Genomic DNA, 16,451 nt, shown 5'->3' with positions numbered 1-16,451 from the left:
GGAAGAAGGTGGGGGCATGACACTATCACTTCCAGGGAGGGGGGTGTACGTGGCATAATAGCAGCACTTTCGGGGCAGGGGGGCAGGGGCCAGAGGGCATGATGACGCTGCTTCCAGTGATATCAGGGTGTGGTGTAATGGCAGCACATCCGGGTCAGGGGGCGCATGGGTGGGGCATGTTGACAGTACTTCCAGTGACGTCAAGGGGGCATAGTGACATGGTGGCACTTCCGGGCATGGGGCACAGGGTGGGGCATGATGACGCCACTTCCGGTGATGTCAGGGGGTGTGGTTATGCAAATATGTTAATTAGTATGCAAGGTGGAGGGTGTGGTTAAGCTCATTATGATATGTGTACCCCTTTACTACTCTAGACATCTCTTTTCTTGAGAAAGTTACTACCTTGCTTGGTCAGAGGAATGCTGTAGACATCGTTTACCTTGATTTCAGTAAGGCTTTTGATAAGGTTCTACATTATGTTATAATGTTGTACTGTTACCACTGTTATTATCAGTTAATAATATTAATGTTATTTATATGTCTGGTTGTTCCTTGTATAGTTCTAAGTTCTATGTAAACCACCCTGAGCCTTCAGGGAGGGCGGTTTATAAATATGAAAATAAAAAAATAAAATAAATAATATTCTTATTGACAAGTTGGTAAAATGCTGTATTACTGTTCGGTGGATCAAGAACTGGTTGACAGATCACACCCAAAGGGTGCTTGTAAATGCTTCGTCATCTTCTTGGAGAGGAGTGACAAGTGGAGTGCCTCAGAGATCTGTTCTGGGCCCTGTGTTGTTCAACATATATTCAAAAATGATTTGGATGAAGGAATAGAGGGGGTCCTTACTAAATTTGCAGATACTAAACTGGGAGGGGTAGCAATCGTACTGGAAGACAGAATCAGGATACAGGATGATCTTGGCATGCTAGAAAACTGGGCTGGAATGAATAAAATGAACCTTAATAGTGAAAAGTAAAGTTCTGCATTTAGATAGGAAAAATCAAATGCATCACTATAGGATGGGTGAGATTTGTCTTGGCACTAGTACATGTGAAAAGGATCTGGGGGTCTTAGTAGACCATACACTGAACATGAATAAGCAGCGTGACTTGGTAGCTAAAAATGCAAATGGGATTTGGGGCTGTATTTATTTATCTGTGTTTGTTTAATTTATATTTAGATTTCTATACCTCCATTCCCGGTTGGGCTCACGGTAGTTTACAATAATAAAAGGATAAAACCCCATAATTCCCTTAATTATATTACTATTACTGCTAAAACTACTAAATTTCTATACTGCCGGTCTGGGTGACTCATGGCGGTTTACAATAAAATGATTAAAACACAATCGAACCCCTAAAAACACCCCCTAATACAATTAACAATTAACAAGATGGCAATCAATAGGAATTCCAAAACAACTCCACCACCATCCCTGTTCAGCACATGGGTCAAATGCTCTGGGAGCGAGGGCTGTGACCTGACACACACGTTGGGGATCGACTGATGGTAACTCCAGGATCCCTCAACCATACGCCTGGCAGAAGCACTCTGTCTTACAGGCCCTGGAACAATTCTGACAGGGCCCTTAACTCTTCTGGGAGCTCATTCCACCAGATTGGGGGCAAGGGCTGAAAAGGCCCTGGTCCTGGTCGAGGCCAGGCGGATGTCCCCAGGGTCCGGGACAACTAGTAGATTCATACACACAGAGCAAAGAGCCCTGCGGGGGGGGGGGGCACAGACAGATAAGCAGTCCTGCAGATAAGCAGGGCCAGGCCGCGTAGAGCCTTAAAGGTTAAAACCAATACCTTGAACTTGATCTGAAAGTAGACTGGTAACCAGTGCTGATGTAGTACCAGCTGAATGTGGGCCCTCCAAGGTGTACTAGTGAGGACCCTCGCAGCTGCATTTTGTACCAGCTGCAGTTTCTGGATCAAAGCCAAAGGAAGGCCCATGTATTTTAAAAAGTGTCCAGATCACATTAGGTGATGTTACCACATTACTCTGTTCTGGTAAGAACTCACTTGAATTACTAAGTTTTGGGCCACAACTGAATAGAGATGTAGAAAAACTGATGCATGTCCAGAGGAGGGCTACAAAGATGGTAAGGGGTTTGGAGACCAAGTCGGATGAGGGAGCTTGGTCTGTTTAGCCTGGAGAGAAGATGACCAAGAGGTGATATGATAACCATGTTGGCAGGGGCTCAGGGGAACTGTAGTCCATGAACATCTGGAGAGCCACAGTTTGGCCAACCCTACCCATCCCACTGAATAAGGGAATATCCAAAGGCCTTGAAGAGTTGTGAGACACATTTTAATCCCACCAACGTCATCAGCAACACTCCACTGTCCCGACACAAAAACTGAAAACAAAACAAGAGTTTACAACTTACCTTTAGAGAAACGGAAGAGATTCACAAAAGAACTGTAGGCTGATTTAAAAGCGGGTTCATCTTGGTCGGGAGTCAAAGGCTTGAAGTGCGTAAGGTGGGAGGGACTGCCACCATGGAAAGAGGGCACCTCATTTGTCGAGTCCAGAGTAGGAGATGGTTTGTCATCTGTGGCCATCTCATGGACCCCAAGGAGATTGGAGACACACACTCAACACCTTGTTCACTCGTTCCAACAACTGCCCAAGACACCATCCAGACCTCAACAACACTTCCGGGCCAAGATGACGAAATCCTGAAGAAAAAGGATGTCTGGTTTAGGAATAAGTTCTTGCCAAACTGAGGTGTCTATATGGATCCAAGAAGTGCTTTATGTTTTTTACTTGTTTAATTTATGTCTTATAGTTGTATGCTGCCGCTCTTGGCACAGCCAGCTCGTGGAAGCTCACAACAAGATTGATTACAAAGTTAAAATATACAACTTAAAACAATAACTCTCCATACCCACCCACTCCCCTAAAAACCCCTCTCTCAGCTGCCCACCAGCAAACAGCAACCCAGGAGGACATGGTGGTTTCATCAGAGAGTAACAGAGGAGGGATCCATTATCTTCCTTATTCATCAATCTGGCCTCAACCTGGCAGAAGTGCTCTGTCTTGCAGGCCCTGCAAAACTGCATTAGCTCCAGCAGGGCCCACAGCTCTTCTGGGAGCACATTCCAGCAGGCAGGTACCCTGGGGTCCTGGTCAAGGACAAACAGATATCATGTGGGCCAGGGATCACCAGCCTATTAGTATTCACAGGGGGACAAAACCCCTCAACGGGTAGAGGGAATTAAGCAGTCTCTAAGATACGCTAGACACAGACCTAGTACCAAAGCTTGAATATGATTCAGAATTCAACCAGCAAACAGCATTACCATTATCAGGAAACAGATACAGACCCAACATTCAAGTCCAGTAGCACTTTAAATATCAATATTTTAGGATATGGGGTTTCAAGTGTCAAAGTTTCCTTTGTCAAAATGCATACCTCCAAAATCTTGAGGTGCTACTGGACTTGAATCCAGATGTTTGATTGCAGACCTACGAAACTACCCACTGAAACTATCTTCAGAAAAGGCACAGTGGAATATACTATAAGACTGCTCTGAGGAAGGGCAAGGAGTTATATCACTTTAACACTATTAAGACAAGTGTTTGGAACTTTACAACTCCAACAAGGAATCCATGATCACATCCTCTTCCAACCTTTATCCCCTGCAATAATCAGCCGGCGGGGAAAGATACAATGGCAGAAGTATTGGGAGAGGGGAATAGGTAGTTATAGCTAGGCAAAGAAAGACTAGTCTAGAAGTTTGCTACATGATCTCAAGTGGGTCCATGTCTCCCAGCTGAACTTACTGAACCAGCATGTTGTGAGGATAAAACACCTTCCTCTCTGCTCCTCAGAGCAAGTATGAGACATTTAACAAAAAGGGTACCTAGAGGCAAAGCTAGAAGAACAGCAGGAAGATTAACAACAGAGTAGCAGGATATGACTATGATGTAAATATTATAATTATTATTAGATGTTAGATTTTTAAGCCACCTCTCTCCCCTAGGTCTCAAGGCAGTTTGTAACATGCTAAAAGATACATAAATGCATATTTAATTAATTATTGTATTAATTACATTCTTTAAAAAAATTAATCACTAAGGTACCCAATTCTCAACTTTTTCACTGCTGATAAACCCCTGAAACATTGATGCAATGTGCAGAATATGGCTGGGAAGCACAGCTGTGTACACAACCACCTGGGGTCCCTCCCCTTCCCACACCCTCCAGGCCCATCACTGGCCATTTCGGCAGGGAGGGAGAGGTGGGCATGACCATTTATGGTCATATCAACCAATATATTTAACAAATTTTAAAAATATATTAAAAATTAATTAGCTCCCATCCATTTGGGAAACCCTTCCAGGGCCATCAAGACAGACAGATGTCTGAATGCAAATTTCTCCCACCGAAACTCAACATTGCACCCTTCTGTAGTCCTTTTCTCTTTGCACAAGTTACACAAATAATCACCAAAATTAACTCCATTATGAGAAACTGAGCTGAATCCAAACAGTTTTTCCACTCACGAAGAGGGGTGTTTGTCCCCTTTGACCAACAAAAAAGGCTTAGGCTTTGCTAGGAATCATAGGACCTGCATGGACAAAAGCTAAGCAGGACAGGGATACTAATATGGACCAGAAATGGGTAAGACAGCAAAATAATTAAAAAATTGGCAGAATTCAACTCATATTTACAATAGTACCTTGGTTTTAAATTGTGGACTCTTTGGAACTGGATTTCAGTGTTACAGGAGAACATCAACTTATTAGAAGCTACTAGGGGTCACAAGTGCTCCATTTTCTCTAGAGGTTTTGTAGAAGAGTAGATAGTGCTGCAGGAGGATGGCAAACACACATAAATGCAGCCTTCAAATGCAGCATGTCCCCTGCCCCCACTCCTGAGGGGAAAACCTCAGAAAACCTACGTATCATCCAAAAAAAACAGCCCCCGCCCAGTAAAGGAAATCATTGATCAAGTTCATGAACACACCAGGAGTGCTAGATAAACCGAAAGGCATCACACAGCACTCAAATTGCCCCGAAGAGTGTTAAAAGCAGGTAAATGGTCATATTCTTTCCTTTTTCGTACCCTGTAGTACGCTTCATGTAAATCCAGTTTCGTAAAAATCTTCCCCTTCCCCAACTGCCACAACAAGTCCTTAATGAGGGGAAGGGGATAAGCATTGCAGGTGGACACGGCATTCAGCCCCCGATAATGGTTACAGAGAGTGAAATGGTTACAGAGCAGAACAAAAAGAATTGTTACAATCATGGCAGAAACCAGAGGATTCTGAGAGCTGGCTTAGGTCCAACTCTAGTGTACATATCTAGACATTTGGGGTTTATCCTTGACTTCAGTGAAAACTGGGTCCACTGAAAGCTGCTTGTTACAAGAAACTCTGCACATACTCTGAGGAATCTTCAACAGCAAAGGTAACATGGATTTAGCTTGGGTAGTTCATTTCTTCTGCTTTTCATTTGAATAATCTCTATGTTGTTGTTGCTGTGAGTTTTCTCCTATATTCTTTTGTCCCCCTTTCATTCCTTTTTAAATCAACCACCCTTTTCCTTTTCCTCTCTTTTACAATAAAACTTTTCATGAAGACTTTGGGGAGGGGGGGCTTCACTTAGCACAGGCCATTTCACTAGGATATTTCTCTCAATCATGTGCTAGCCTGCATGGGTGCTACCGGTTCATGATTTTATTATTGATCTAGTACTGCGCCTAGACCCCATTCAAGGATTGCTGCCTTGTCGTGGCAAGGGGGCTTGCGTAGCTCAGTGAAGCTAAGAATCATGCCGTGCAGGCCCACCCAAGGCAGACAGATCATAGCAGAGAGCTCTGACAAAAGGTGATCCACTAGAGAAGGAAATGGAAAACCACTCCAGTATCTTTGCCATGAAAACTCTATGGACAGGTTCAAAAAGTGAAACGATATGACGCCGGAAGATGAGCCCCTTAGGTCAGAAGGTATCCAATATGCTACTGGGGATGAGCAGACGGCTAGTACTAGTAGCACCAGAATGAATGAAGCGACTGGGCCAAAGCCGAAAGGATGCTCAGTTGTGGAGGTAAATGGTAACAAAAAGGTAGTCCGATGCTGTAAAGACTTTTTTTCCATAGGATCCCGGAACGTCAGATCCATGAATCAATGCAAGCAGGACTTGGTCAAGCAAGTGATGACAAGACTGAACATTGACATTTTGGGAATCAGTAAACTCAGGAATCAGGAATGGGTGAATTTAATTCAGATGACCATCAGGTATACTACTGTGGGCAAGAATCTCGCAGAAGAATTGGAGTAGCCTTCAAAATCAACAAAACAGTAGAAACAATCCCCAAAATGACAGAACAATCTCAGTTCGAATCCAAGGCAAACCTTTCAACATCACAGTAATCCAGGTCTATGCCCCAACCACTGCTGCTGAAGAGGATAAAGTTGATCAGTTCTATGAAGCACTACAGCACCTTCTAGAAGCAACGCCAAAAATGATGTGCTTATCATCATGGGGGATTGGAATGCTAAAGTAGAAAGCCAAAAGATAACCGGGATAACAGCAAAGTTTGGCCTTGGAGGACAAAATGAAGAAGGCTGGTAGAATTTTGTCAAGAGAATACAATGGTCATACCAACACTCTTTTCCAACAACCCAACTCTACACATGGACATCACCAGACGGTCAACACAGAAATCAGATTGACTATGTGCTCTGCAACCAAAGATGGAGAAGTTCTATACAGTCAGTAAAAACAAGACCAGGAGCCGATTGTGGTTCAGATCATCAGCTTCTTGTTGCAAAATTTAGGCTTAAATTGAAGAAAGTAGGGAAAAGCACTAGGCTACTCAGGTATGAACTAAAGCATATCCCTGACGAATATATAGTAGAGGTGACAAATAGATTTAAGGAATTAGATTTGATAGACAGAGTGCCTGAAGAACTATGGGCAGAGGTTCACAACATTGTACAAGAGGAAGAAACTAAAACCATCCCAAAGAAAAAGAAATGCAAGAAAGCAAAATGGCTGTCTGAGGAAGCTTTACAAGTAGCTGAGGAGAGAAGGGAAGTGAAAGGCAAGGGAGAAAGAGAAAGATACACCCAACTGAACACTGAATTCCAGAGACTAGCTAGAAGAGATAAGAATGCCTTCTTAAATGAACAGTGCAACAAATAGAAGAAAACAATAGAATGGGGAGGACCAGAGATCTTTTCAAGAAAATTGGAGATATGAACATTTCATGCAAAGATGGGTATGATAAAGGACCAAAATGGTAGGGACCTCACAGAAGCAGAAGAGATTAAAAAAAAAGGTGGCAAAATTATACAGAGGAACTATACAAGAGCGAGCTTAACATCCCTGATAACCACATTGGGGTAGTTACTGACCTGGAGCCAGACATCCTGGAATGTGAAGTCAAATGGGCCTTAGGAAGTCTGAGCAACAATAAAGCTAGTGGTGGTGACAGCATTCCAGTTGAACTATTCAAAATCTTAAAGGATGATGTAGTAAAAGTGCTACACTCAATATGCCAGCAAATTTGGAAAACTCAACAATGGCCACAGGATTGGAAAAGGTCAGTTTACATTCCAATCCCAAAGAAGGGCAATGCCAAAGAATGTTCAAACTACCGCACCATTGCACTAATTTCTCATGCTAGCAAAGTTATATTCAAAATCCTACAAGTTGGCTCCAGCAATATGTGGACTGAGAACTTCCAGAAGTACAGGCAGGATTTCGAAGAGGCAGAGGAAATAGAGATCAAATTGCCAACATATGCTGGATCACGGAGAAAGCTAGGGAGTTCCAGAAGAACATCTACTTCTGCTTCATTGACTATGCTAAAGCCTTTGATTGTGTGGAGTACAACAAATTGTGGCAAGTTCTTATAGAGATGGGAATACGAAAGCATCTTATTTGTCTCTTGAGAAACCTATATGCAGGTCAAGAAGCAACAGTGAGAACCGAGCATTGAATCACTGATTGGTTAAAAATTGTGAAAGGAGTTTGGCAAGGCTGTATACTGTCGCCTTGCCTATTTAACTTGTATGCGGAGCAAATCATGAGAAAGGCGGGGTTAGATGAGTCACAAATTGGGATCAAGATTGCCGGGAGAAATATCAACAACCTCAGATATGCAGAAGATACCACTCTAATGGCAGAAAGTGAAGAGGAACTAAAGAGCCTGTTGATGCACGTGAAGGAGGAGAGTGCAAAAGTTGGCTTGAAACTCAACATCAAGAAAACAAAGATCATGGCATCCAGCCCTCTCAATTCCTGGCAAATAGATGGGGAAGAAATGGAGGTAGCAACAGATTTTATTTTCCTGGGCTCCAAGATCACTGCAGATGGGGAGTGCAGCAAAGAAATTAAAAGACGCTTGTTCCTGGGGAGGAAAGCTATGGCAAATCTAGACAGCATCCTAAAAAGCAGAGACATCACCCTGCCAACAAAAGTGCGTTTAGTCAAGGCTATGGTATTCCCAGTTGCAATGTATGGCTGCGAAAGTTGGACCATAAGGAAGAGTGTCAAAGAATTGAGGCTTTTGAACTCTGGTGCTGGAGAAGACTCTTGAGAGTCCCCTGGACTGCAAGGCGAACAAACTGGTCAGTCCTAGAGGAGATCAGCCCTGCCTGCTCCTTAGAAGGCCAGATCATGAAGATGAAACTCAAATACTTTGGCCACCTCATGAGAAGGAAGGACTCCCTGGAGAAGAGCCTAATGCTGGGAGCGATCGAGGGCAAAAGAAGAAGGGGACGACAGAGAACGAGGTGGCTGGATGGAGTCACTGAAGCAGTAGGTGCAAACTTAAATGGACTCCAGGGAATGGTAGAGGACAGGAAGGCCTGGAGGATCATTGTCCATGGGGATGCGATGGGTTGGAAACGACTTTGCACCTAACAACAACAAAACAAACAGAAATGGGCTGTTGAAACTCGTTTGAGGTCATCATCTGATAATTGCTGCAGATCAGACTGATAATTAAAGGGACAGCTAGTGGACCCAGTTTAGCAGTTGTCAACTCTCACAGCCTAGGAACAGATTGGCCTTGTTCATATATCCCTTGCTAGAGTAGGTTTGCTAGGTTCCCCTTGACTTCCAGTAGGGGTTGGGGGGCTCTGTACGGTGGCCAGACCTCCTGGAGATTTGGGGATGGATGTGGACTTTGTTGAGTGCCACAAGTCCACCTTCCAAAGCATCCATTTTTTCAAGGGGGAACTGGTTTCTGTAGTCTGCAGACGAGCCATAATTCTAGGGGATCCCTACCTAACAACTGGCTTTTGAATTCTGGTGCTGGAAAAGACTCTTGCGAGTGCCTTGGACTGCAAGGCGAACAAACCGGTCAGTCCTAGAGGAGATCAGCCCTGCCTGCTCCTTAGAAGGCCAGATCCTGAAGATGAAACTCAAATACTTTGGCCACCTCTTAAGAAGGAAGGACTCCCTGGAGAAGTGCCTAATGCTGGGAGCGATCGAGGGTAAAAGAAGAAGGGGACGACAGAGAATGAGGTGGCTGGATGGAGACAGTAAAGCAGTCAGTGCGAACTTAAATGGACTCCGGGGAATGGTAGAGGACAGGAAGGCCTGGAGGATCATTGTCCATGGGGTCGCAATGGGTCTGACACAACTTTGCACCTAATCTTAGGGATGTATGCATAGGAGTACTGCCTTAAATACACAAACACTAAGGGGCAACCCAGTACTAAGTGCGTGCTTGAAGCCATGTGTTGTGTTCCCCCCCCATGCACATTGATGCAATGGGCATTTGACAGCTAGCTACGATGTACTACACAGAAACAGCTCTAATACTTTATAGAACGTAGTTGGAAAAGGCACCAAACATTTTCTAAGCCAAGTGCATAGCATTGCCCATGTGAAATTAAGACAGGTAAAAACCTGGGTAGTTACTGACCTGGAGCCAGACATCCTGGAATGTGAAGTCAAATGGGCCTTAGGAAGTCTGAGCAACAATAAAGCTAGTGGTGGTGACAGCATTCCAGTTGAACTATTCAAAATCTTAAAGGATGATGTAGTAAAAGTGCTACACTCAATATGCCAGCAAATTTGGAAAACTCAACAATGGCCACAGGATTGGAAAAGGTCAGTTTACATTCCAATCCCAAAGAAGGGCAATGCCAAAGAATGTTCAAACTACCGCACCATTGCACTAATTTCTCATGCTAGCAAAGTTATGCTCAAAATCCTACAAGCTAGGCTCCAGCAATATGTGGCCCGAGAACTTCCAGAAGTACAGGCAGGATTTCGAAGAGGCAGAGGAACTAGAGATCAAATTGCCAACATACGCTGGAACATGGAGAAAGCTAGGGAGTACCAGAAGAACGTCTACTTCTGCTTCATTGACTATGCTAAAGCCTTTGATTTAAATGGACTCCAGGGAATGGTAGAGGACAGGAAGGCCTGGAGGATCAGTGTCCATGGGGTCGCGATGGGTCGGACACGACTTCGCACATAACAACAACAAAAACCTGGTGGAGACCAAAAATCCATTATGAGCCAAATCCTAAGCAATTGGGAGCTTAGAAATGAAGAACAGGGTTTCTGTTCATATAATAGTAGATTAGCTTATGTATCTCTGGCAGGTGTCGTTTGATGAATAGCAAGTGTATATATAAAAACCTGTACTGATAGATAAAAAGAAACCACTCAGCAGCCGGCAGGAATTTTGGAATAATCAGTTTTTTAAAGCAAGTGATCATAAACAAGTGTTCATTCCTCAGTGCAATTAATGCCACTGCAGTATATTTTGTAATAATTAAGCATGTCAGCCAATTACAGTCTCCTGGCATTTCACTGATTAACCAACTTGGATACAAACCTGATATTACATGCTAATATGACGTTTAATTTAAAGGGGCTCTCCCAAGCAGGAAGAACATTGTGGCAGAACCACAACGAACCACAAGGCTCCCTTGTGGAGTTCCTCAGGGTGCGTACAATAACTGCTGCTTGGTAAACAGCCTCTCCCCACCACAAAGACCTCTAAAAACCATTTGAACAAAAATAAAAGCAACGTTCTTGCCACGATGTACTTTGAACAACCTCCCAGAGAATACCATTTTAGCCACCATGGATGTGGAGTCCCTATATACCAACATCCCACACAAAGATGGATTGCAAGCCATTAGGAATACAATTTCTAACAACACCATAGCTGACCCAGCCACCAAACTGTGCCAATTTGTTCTCACCCATAACCACCTCAGATTTGGTGAAGACTTGTTCCTTCAGATCAATTGTACAGCCAGGGGCACCCGCATGGCACCTCAATATGCGAACATCTTCATGGCAGACCTGGAGCAACGCTTCCTGAATACTCACCCACTCACACCTCTCATTTACCTGCGATTCATTGATGACGTTTTTATTGTCTGGACACATGGTAAAGAAGCCCTGGATACTTTTCCACCAGGCATACAGTGACTTTCACCCCACTATCAACCTGATAATGAACCAATCTACACAAGAAATACATTTTCTGGACAATACTGTAAGAATAAAAAATGGATGCCTAGAGACTACCTTATACCGGAAGCCTACTGACCGGCAAACGTACCTGCATGGCTCTAGCTACCATCCTGAACATCCAAGCACTGGGGGGTAAACCCTTTCTTTCACACAGACAGCCCCCCAATCTCAAACAACTCCTCACCCACAACAATGTAGCATCGAATGGGAGCATGGACACTGGTACTAGAACTTGCAACAAACCCAGATGCCAACTTTGCTGCCATATACACTCCAATGCCACAATTACTGAACCTAACAACGTCACCTATACCATCAAAAGCTTATACACCTGCTCATCTTCAAACCTGGTATATGCCATCAAGTGCCAACAATGTCCCTCTGTTCTCTACATAGGGCAAACAGATCAAACCCTCCGCCAAAGAATTAATGGACACAAATCTGACATCAAAAGCCAAAAGGCTGAAAAACCTGTAGGAGAACACTTCAACCTTCCAGGACATAAGGGACTTAAAAGTAGCTGTTGTATTACAAAGAAACTTCAAGAACAGGCTAGAAAGGGAGATTGCAGAAATGCAAATTACAACATTCAATACTTTGACATACCCTGGACTCAACAAGGACAAAGGTTTTTTATCTCACTATGCATGCTAACCTTATGTAACTTTTGTATCCACATTCCTCACAATTTATTTTAATTGGGATTAAGAAGAAGACGACGACTTGGTTCTTATATGCTGCTTTTCCCTACCCAACGGAGGCTCAAAGCAGCTTACAGTTGCCTTGCCATTCCTCTCCCCACAACAGACACCCTGGGAGGGAGGTGAGGCTGAGAGAGCCCTGATATCACTGCCCGGTCAGAACAGTTTTATCAGTGCCATGGTGAGCCCAAGGTCACCCAGCTGGTTGCATGTGCAGAATCGAACCTGGCATGCCAGATTAGAAGTCCACACTCATAACCACTACACCAAACTGGCTCTCGTGACTGTTATTACAAAACTCAATACTATGACAGACCCAGGACTCAATAGAGACAAAGGCTTTTTTAATTCATGCTAACCTTGTTCAACTTGTGTATCCATATTCCTCACTATGTATTTTATTTGTGATAATATGACTGTAAGATATGGCATTGTAATGGAATTTTGAGTTTGACTCCCTGTCCTTGGGAAGTGACCAGCAATTACCTGGTAGGAATGTCTCACAATTGTATGGAGCAAGCAACATATGGAGAGGTGATAGCCTTTGATCTCCCTACCAGCAACATTTGGGTTTCTCTTTGTAAAGTACACTGAATTCTAAGGGATTGATTGGCTGTTTTGACAAAGGATTATCATTGGCTGTATCTGGTTGTGACACAGATGTAACATAACTGATTTTTGCTATATATTCCCTGTCATGTAAGAAGATCATAGTCTGACAAAGGGTGCTTGCACTCGAAAGCTCACGCCTTGAATAAATCTTTGTTGGTCTTAAAGGTGCTACTGGATTCTGATTTTATTGTTCTTGTCACAGACCCTCATGCATGGACAACACTGGTACTGATGCTAGGCCAACTACCCCTTGATTCAGTTCTAATCCAGGGGTCCCCAACATGGTGCCTGTGATCCCTTTCCTTATGGGGCTAAATTATGAGAGAACAGTAACTGGCCCAAGCTGATTCAGCAAGCTTTATGTGGAGGAGTGTGGAATCAAACCCAATTCTCCAGATAAGATCTGCACTCTATGAGGAGAAGAAGAAGCGTCTCCAAGCAGCTTACATTTGCCTTTCCTTTCCTCTCCCCACAACAGACCCCCAGTGAGGTGGGTGAGACTGAGAAAGCCCTGATATCACTGCTCGGTCAGAACAGCTTTATCAGTGCTGTGGTGAGCCCAGGGTCACCCAGCTGCCTGCATGTGGGGGAGCGTGGAATCAAACCCGGCTCACCAGATTAGAAGTCCGCACTCCTAACCACTACACCAAACTGTCTCCACCATCCTCCGAGGCAGCATATTCCATTTACAAATTGGGTTACCTTCTATGCCTGAAGATAAGCTGTGGCAGTAATTTTTTTTGCTGGTTCTGCTTTCCATAACACTCATTTTATGCTTGTGCGAACCACACCGTGTCAGAATTCCAAAAGTGACTGTGGGCTGGAAATGACCGGGGACCCGTTCTGATCCATTTTTTCAAAACAAATTCAAAACTCTCAGCCCTGACAATGCAATGCTGATTCCACGCTTTCAAGCAGAGTGGCTTCACAAGGTTTCCCCTACCCCATCACAGAATGACAAATTATGGAGTTATAGCATGTGCTCATGAGCCTCTTGCGGCACAGAGTGGTAAGGCAGCTGTCTGACAGCTCTGCCCATGAGGCTGGGAGTTCTATCCCAGCAGCCGGCTCAAGGTTGACTCAGCCTTCCATCCTTCCGAGGTCGGTAAAATGAGTACCCAGCTTGCTGGGGGGTAAACGGTAATGACTGGGGAAGGCACTGGCAAACCACCCCGTATTGAGTCTGCCATGAAAACGCTAGAGGGCGTCACCCCAAGGGTCAGACATGACTCGGTGCTTGCGCAGGGGATACCTTTACCTAATCTTTAGCATGTGCTCAAGTGCCTTTCAAAATCTAGCTTAACTGGGTGATGTCAAAAATGTCACACACACACCAACAAAGCACAAATTCCTGTCAGCAGCATGTGTTTATATAATGCAGTTTGGTGTAGTGGTTAGGAGTGCGGACTTCTAATCTGGCATGCCGGGTTCAATTCTGCGCTCCCCCACATGCAACCAGCTGGGTGACCTTGGGCTCGCCACGGCACTGATAAAACTGTTCTGACCGGGCAGTAATATCAGCGCTCTCTCAGCCTCACCCACCCCAGGGTGTCTGTTATGGGGAGAGGAATGGGAAGGCGACTGTAAGCCGGGTAGGGAAAAGCGGCATATAAGAACCAACTCTTCTTCTTCTGCTGCTTTCTGGCTATAAAGAAAGGCAAGGAATCCAAAGGAGAAGAACAGTACTGTAGTTTTAGCAGTGGCAAAGGAGATCTCAGCAGGTACAGAGTCAGCCCACACTGTATGAGTAAGACATGCTGTATTCGCTGGAACTTCCTCTTCCATACCACACTGCAGGAACCACATCACCTGTAGGAAATTATGATTTCCACCTCACACATCGAGGAAAGAGAAAATCACCCCTTGCTCCCCTCACACAAAAAGAACACAATGCATAGCTGGGAGGACTAGAACAATTATGCCCTTTGGATTTTCCAACCAACGCTCTATCCACCCACGAGATTCGACTCTACACAAGCTAGATCGAGGGGGGGGGGGGGAAGATGACACACCATTCCTTTTGGAAAACGTCATAACAAATCATCCTTAATGGTTTTGTCATAGCAAAAATACTTCTTTTAATTCAAAAATATTACAAAACGCTGAATTTCACGCTTGATCCGTTGTAAGCAGCCTTGAGCCCTCGGGGTAAGAGGGGCTAAAATTACATCTAAAAACACATGACCTCGGTGCACTGCCCACTACCCGAAAGCGCGCCTCGAGGAGACCAAACTCTCCAATTAAGAATGCATCGGGAATAACAGCGAGCGAGCGGGCGAGCCGCCGCCGCCGGACTCCCTCCGCCTCCCCGCTTGGCCAGGAGTCCCCAGAGGGAAGCAGCCTCTTCTTTCTCTTACCTCCCCTCCTCCTTCCCGGAGCCACTTCCCCGCCGGCTCCGGGGAACAGCAATGGGAAAAAGGCCGGCCGGCCAGAAGGCAGGAAAAGGCTCCCTGCACCGCTTGCAGCCACTTCCGGTTCGTACTCCCGAGCCGCGCCCGAGCAAAAGGTCTCCCACAGGCCACGTAATCGATGCCAGAGAGGCAGAGCAGAAGCAACCCGGAAAAACAGCCCGGGCTTCAGGGGGAGGTTCGGTTAGACCAGAGCAATCGAGCGCAGCCATCGTTCACCGAGGCGTCTGTTGCATCGCAAAGGGGAGGGGGGGGGGGAAATGTGCTGAAATGCAGTAGTTCAGAAATGCAGACATGGAATGAAGGGGAATAATGGCATACGGATGCCCTAAGATATTCGGAGAGGAGAGGAAGGGCAGGGTCTTGGGTAAACTGCTACAAGCGATTGATTTTACATTTGCTCCTTATTCTCCTATTTAGACGACTCTGTTGAACCCAAGATGTTTCCCCAAGATGTTTCTATTTATCTCTGGGCTCTATTAACCCTTTTCATGATGCTTTATGTTCGTAGGAAGCTGTATTGGTCTGAAGCAGCAGGACAAATTTAGAGTTAATCTACTTACTCTTTGTCTATAAGTTTGTCTATAAGTTTGAACGGATTTGTCTATAAGTTTGAACGGATTGCTTCCCTTCCATGACTGTCTCTGAGGAAGTGGGCATGCACAGGAAAGTTCACCCTTGAATTTGTCGGTCCTGAAGGTGCACCTGGAGTCGTCTCTAAATGTGTTCTGCTACTTCAGACCCAACACAATGACCCACCTGAAGATGGTATAGTAACAGTTTAGGAGTTAAGTCATCCTAAATCATAAATGACAGAACCTCAGTGCTAATTGATTTTCTGTATTTGGCAAGGTCCCCCTCCACCATCCTAGCCTTCTTCCAAGGCCAGGTAAGTGCACATTATTTTCCATTATTTGCTGATCTTAAAGGTGTGTCTGAACTCAAACTCTGTTCTATTAATTATTTGTCGAGTAATTCTGGCACTGTAGATACTTTGAGGTATGGTAGTGGAACGAGGTGGTAGAATTCTGAGTTGTTCAAGCAGGTTGTACACTGGGCGGGGGAAGATCACATCTTAAATGCTCACATGTCAAATGAAAAGCCAGCACTTTGAACATCCTTACCACAAAATGGCTCTGTATAATTGGGAAGAACCACTATGGGTGGAGCAGTGTCCACTCCCTGTCCAGGTGTCCGGACACCACATCTGCTCCACGAGCCAATCCGGGTGCGGCCAGCCCATGGAGCGCCCACC

The 16,451-nt window shown here is 44.8% G+C and overlaps 1 protein-coding gene across 6 annotated transcripts in view; it reads right to left on the bottom strand.

Annotated features, from left to right (window-relative positions):
- PIKFYVE (phosphoinositide kinase, FYVE-type zinc finger containing) overlaps positions 1 to 15,282 on the bottom strand; it is a 241,446-nt gene extending 226,164 nt beyond the window's left edge. For all 6 annotated transcript variants that reach the window (XR_013227979.1, XM_077319274.1, XM_077319275.1 and 3 more), the window contains exons 1-2: positions 15,146 to 15,282; positions 2,399 to 2,690 (exon numbers count right to left, since the gene is read on the bottom strand). Coding sequence is in view for 5 of the 6 variants with exons in the window: in XM_077319274.1 (XP_077175389.1) it covers positions 2,399 to 2,573 (175 nt within the window). In the remaining variant the exon portion in view is untranslated. The remainder of the gene's footprint in view (positions 1 to 2,398; positions 2,691 to 15,145) is intronic.
- Positions 15,283 to 16,451: the final 1,169 nt, after the last annotated feature.

The sequence above is a fragment of the Paroedura picta genome, chromosome 2 (genome assembly GCF_049243985.1).
Source record: "Paroedura picta isolate Pp20150507F chromosome 2, Ppicta_v3.0, whole genome shotgun sequence".
NCBI lineage: Eukaryota > Metazoa > Chordata > Lepidosauria > Squamata > Gekkonidae > Paroedura > Paroedura picta.
Note: the sequence above shows the minus strand (reverse complement) of the source record. Positions and strands in the feature narration are given on the sequence as shown.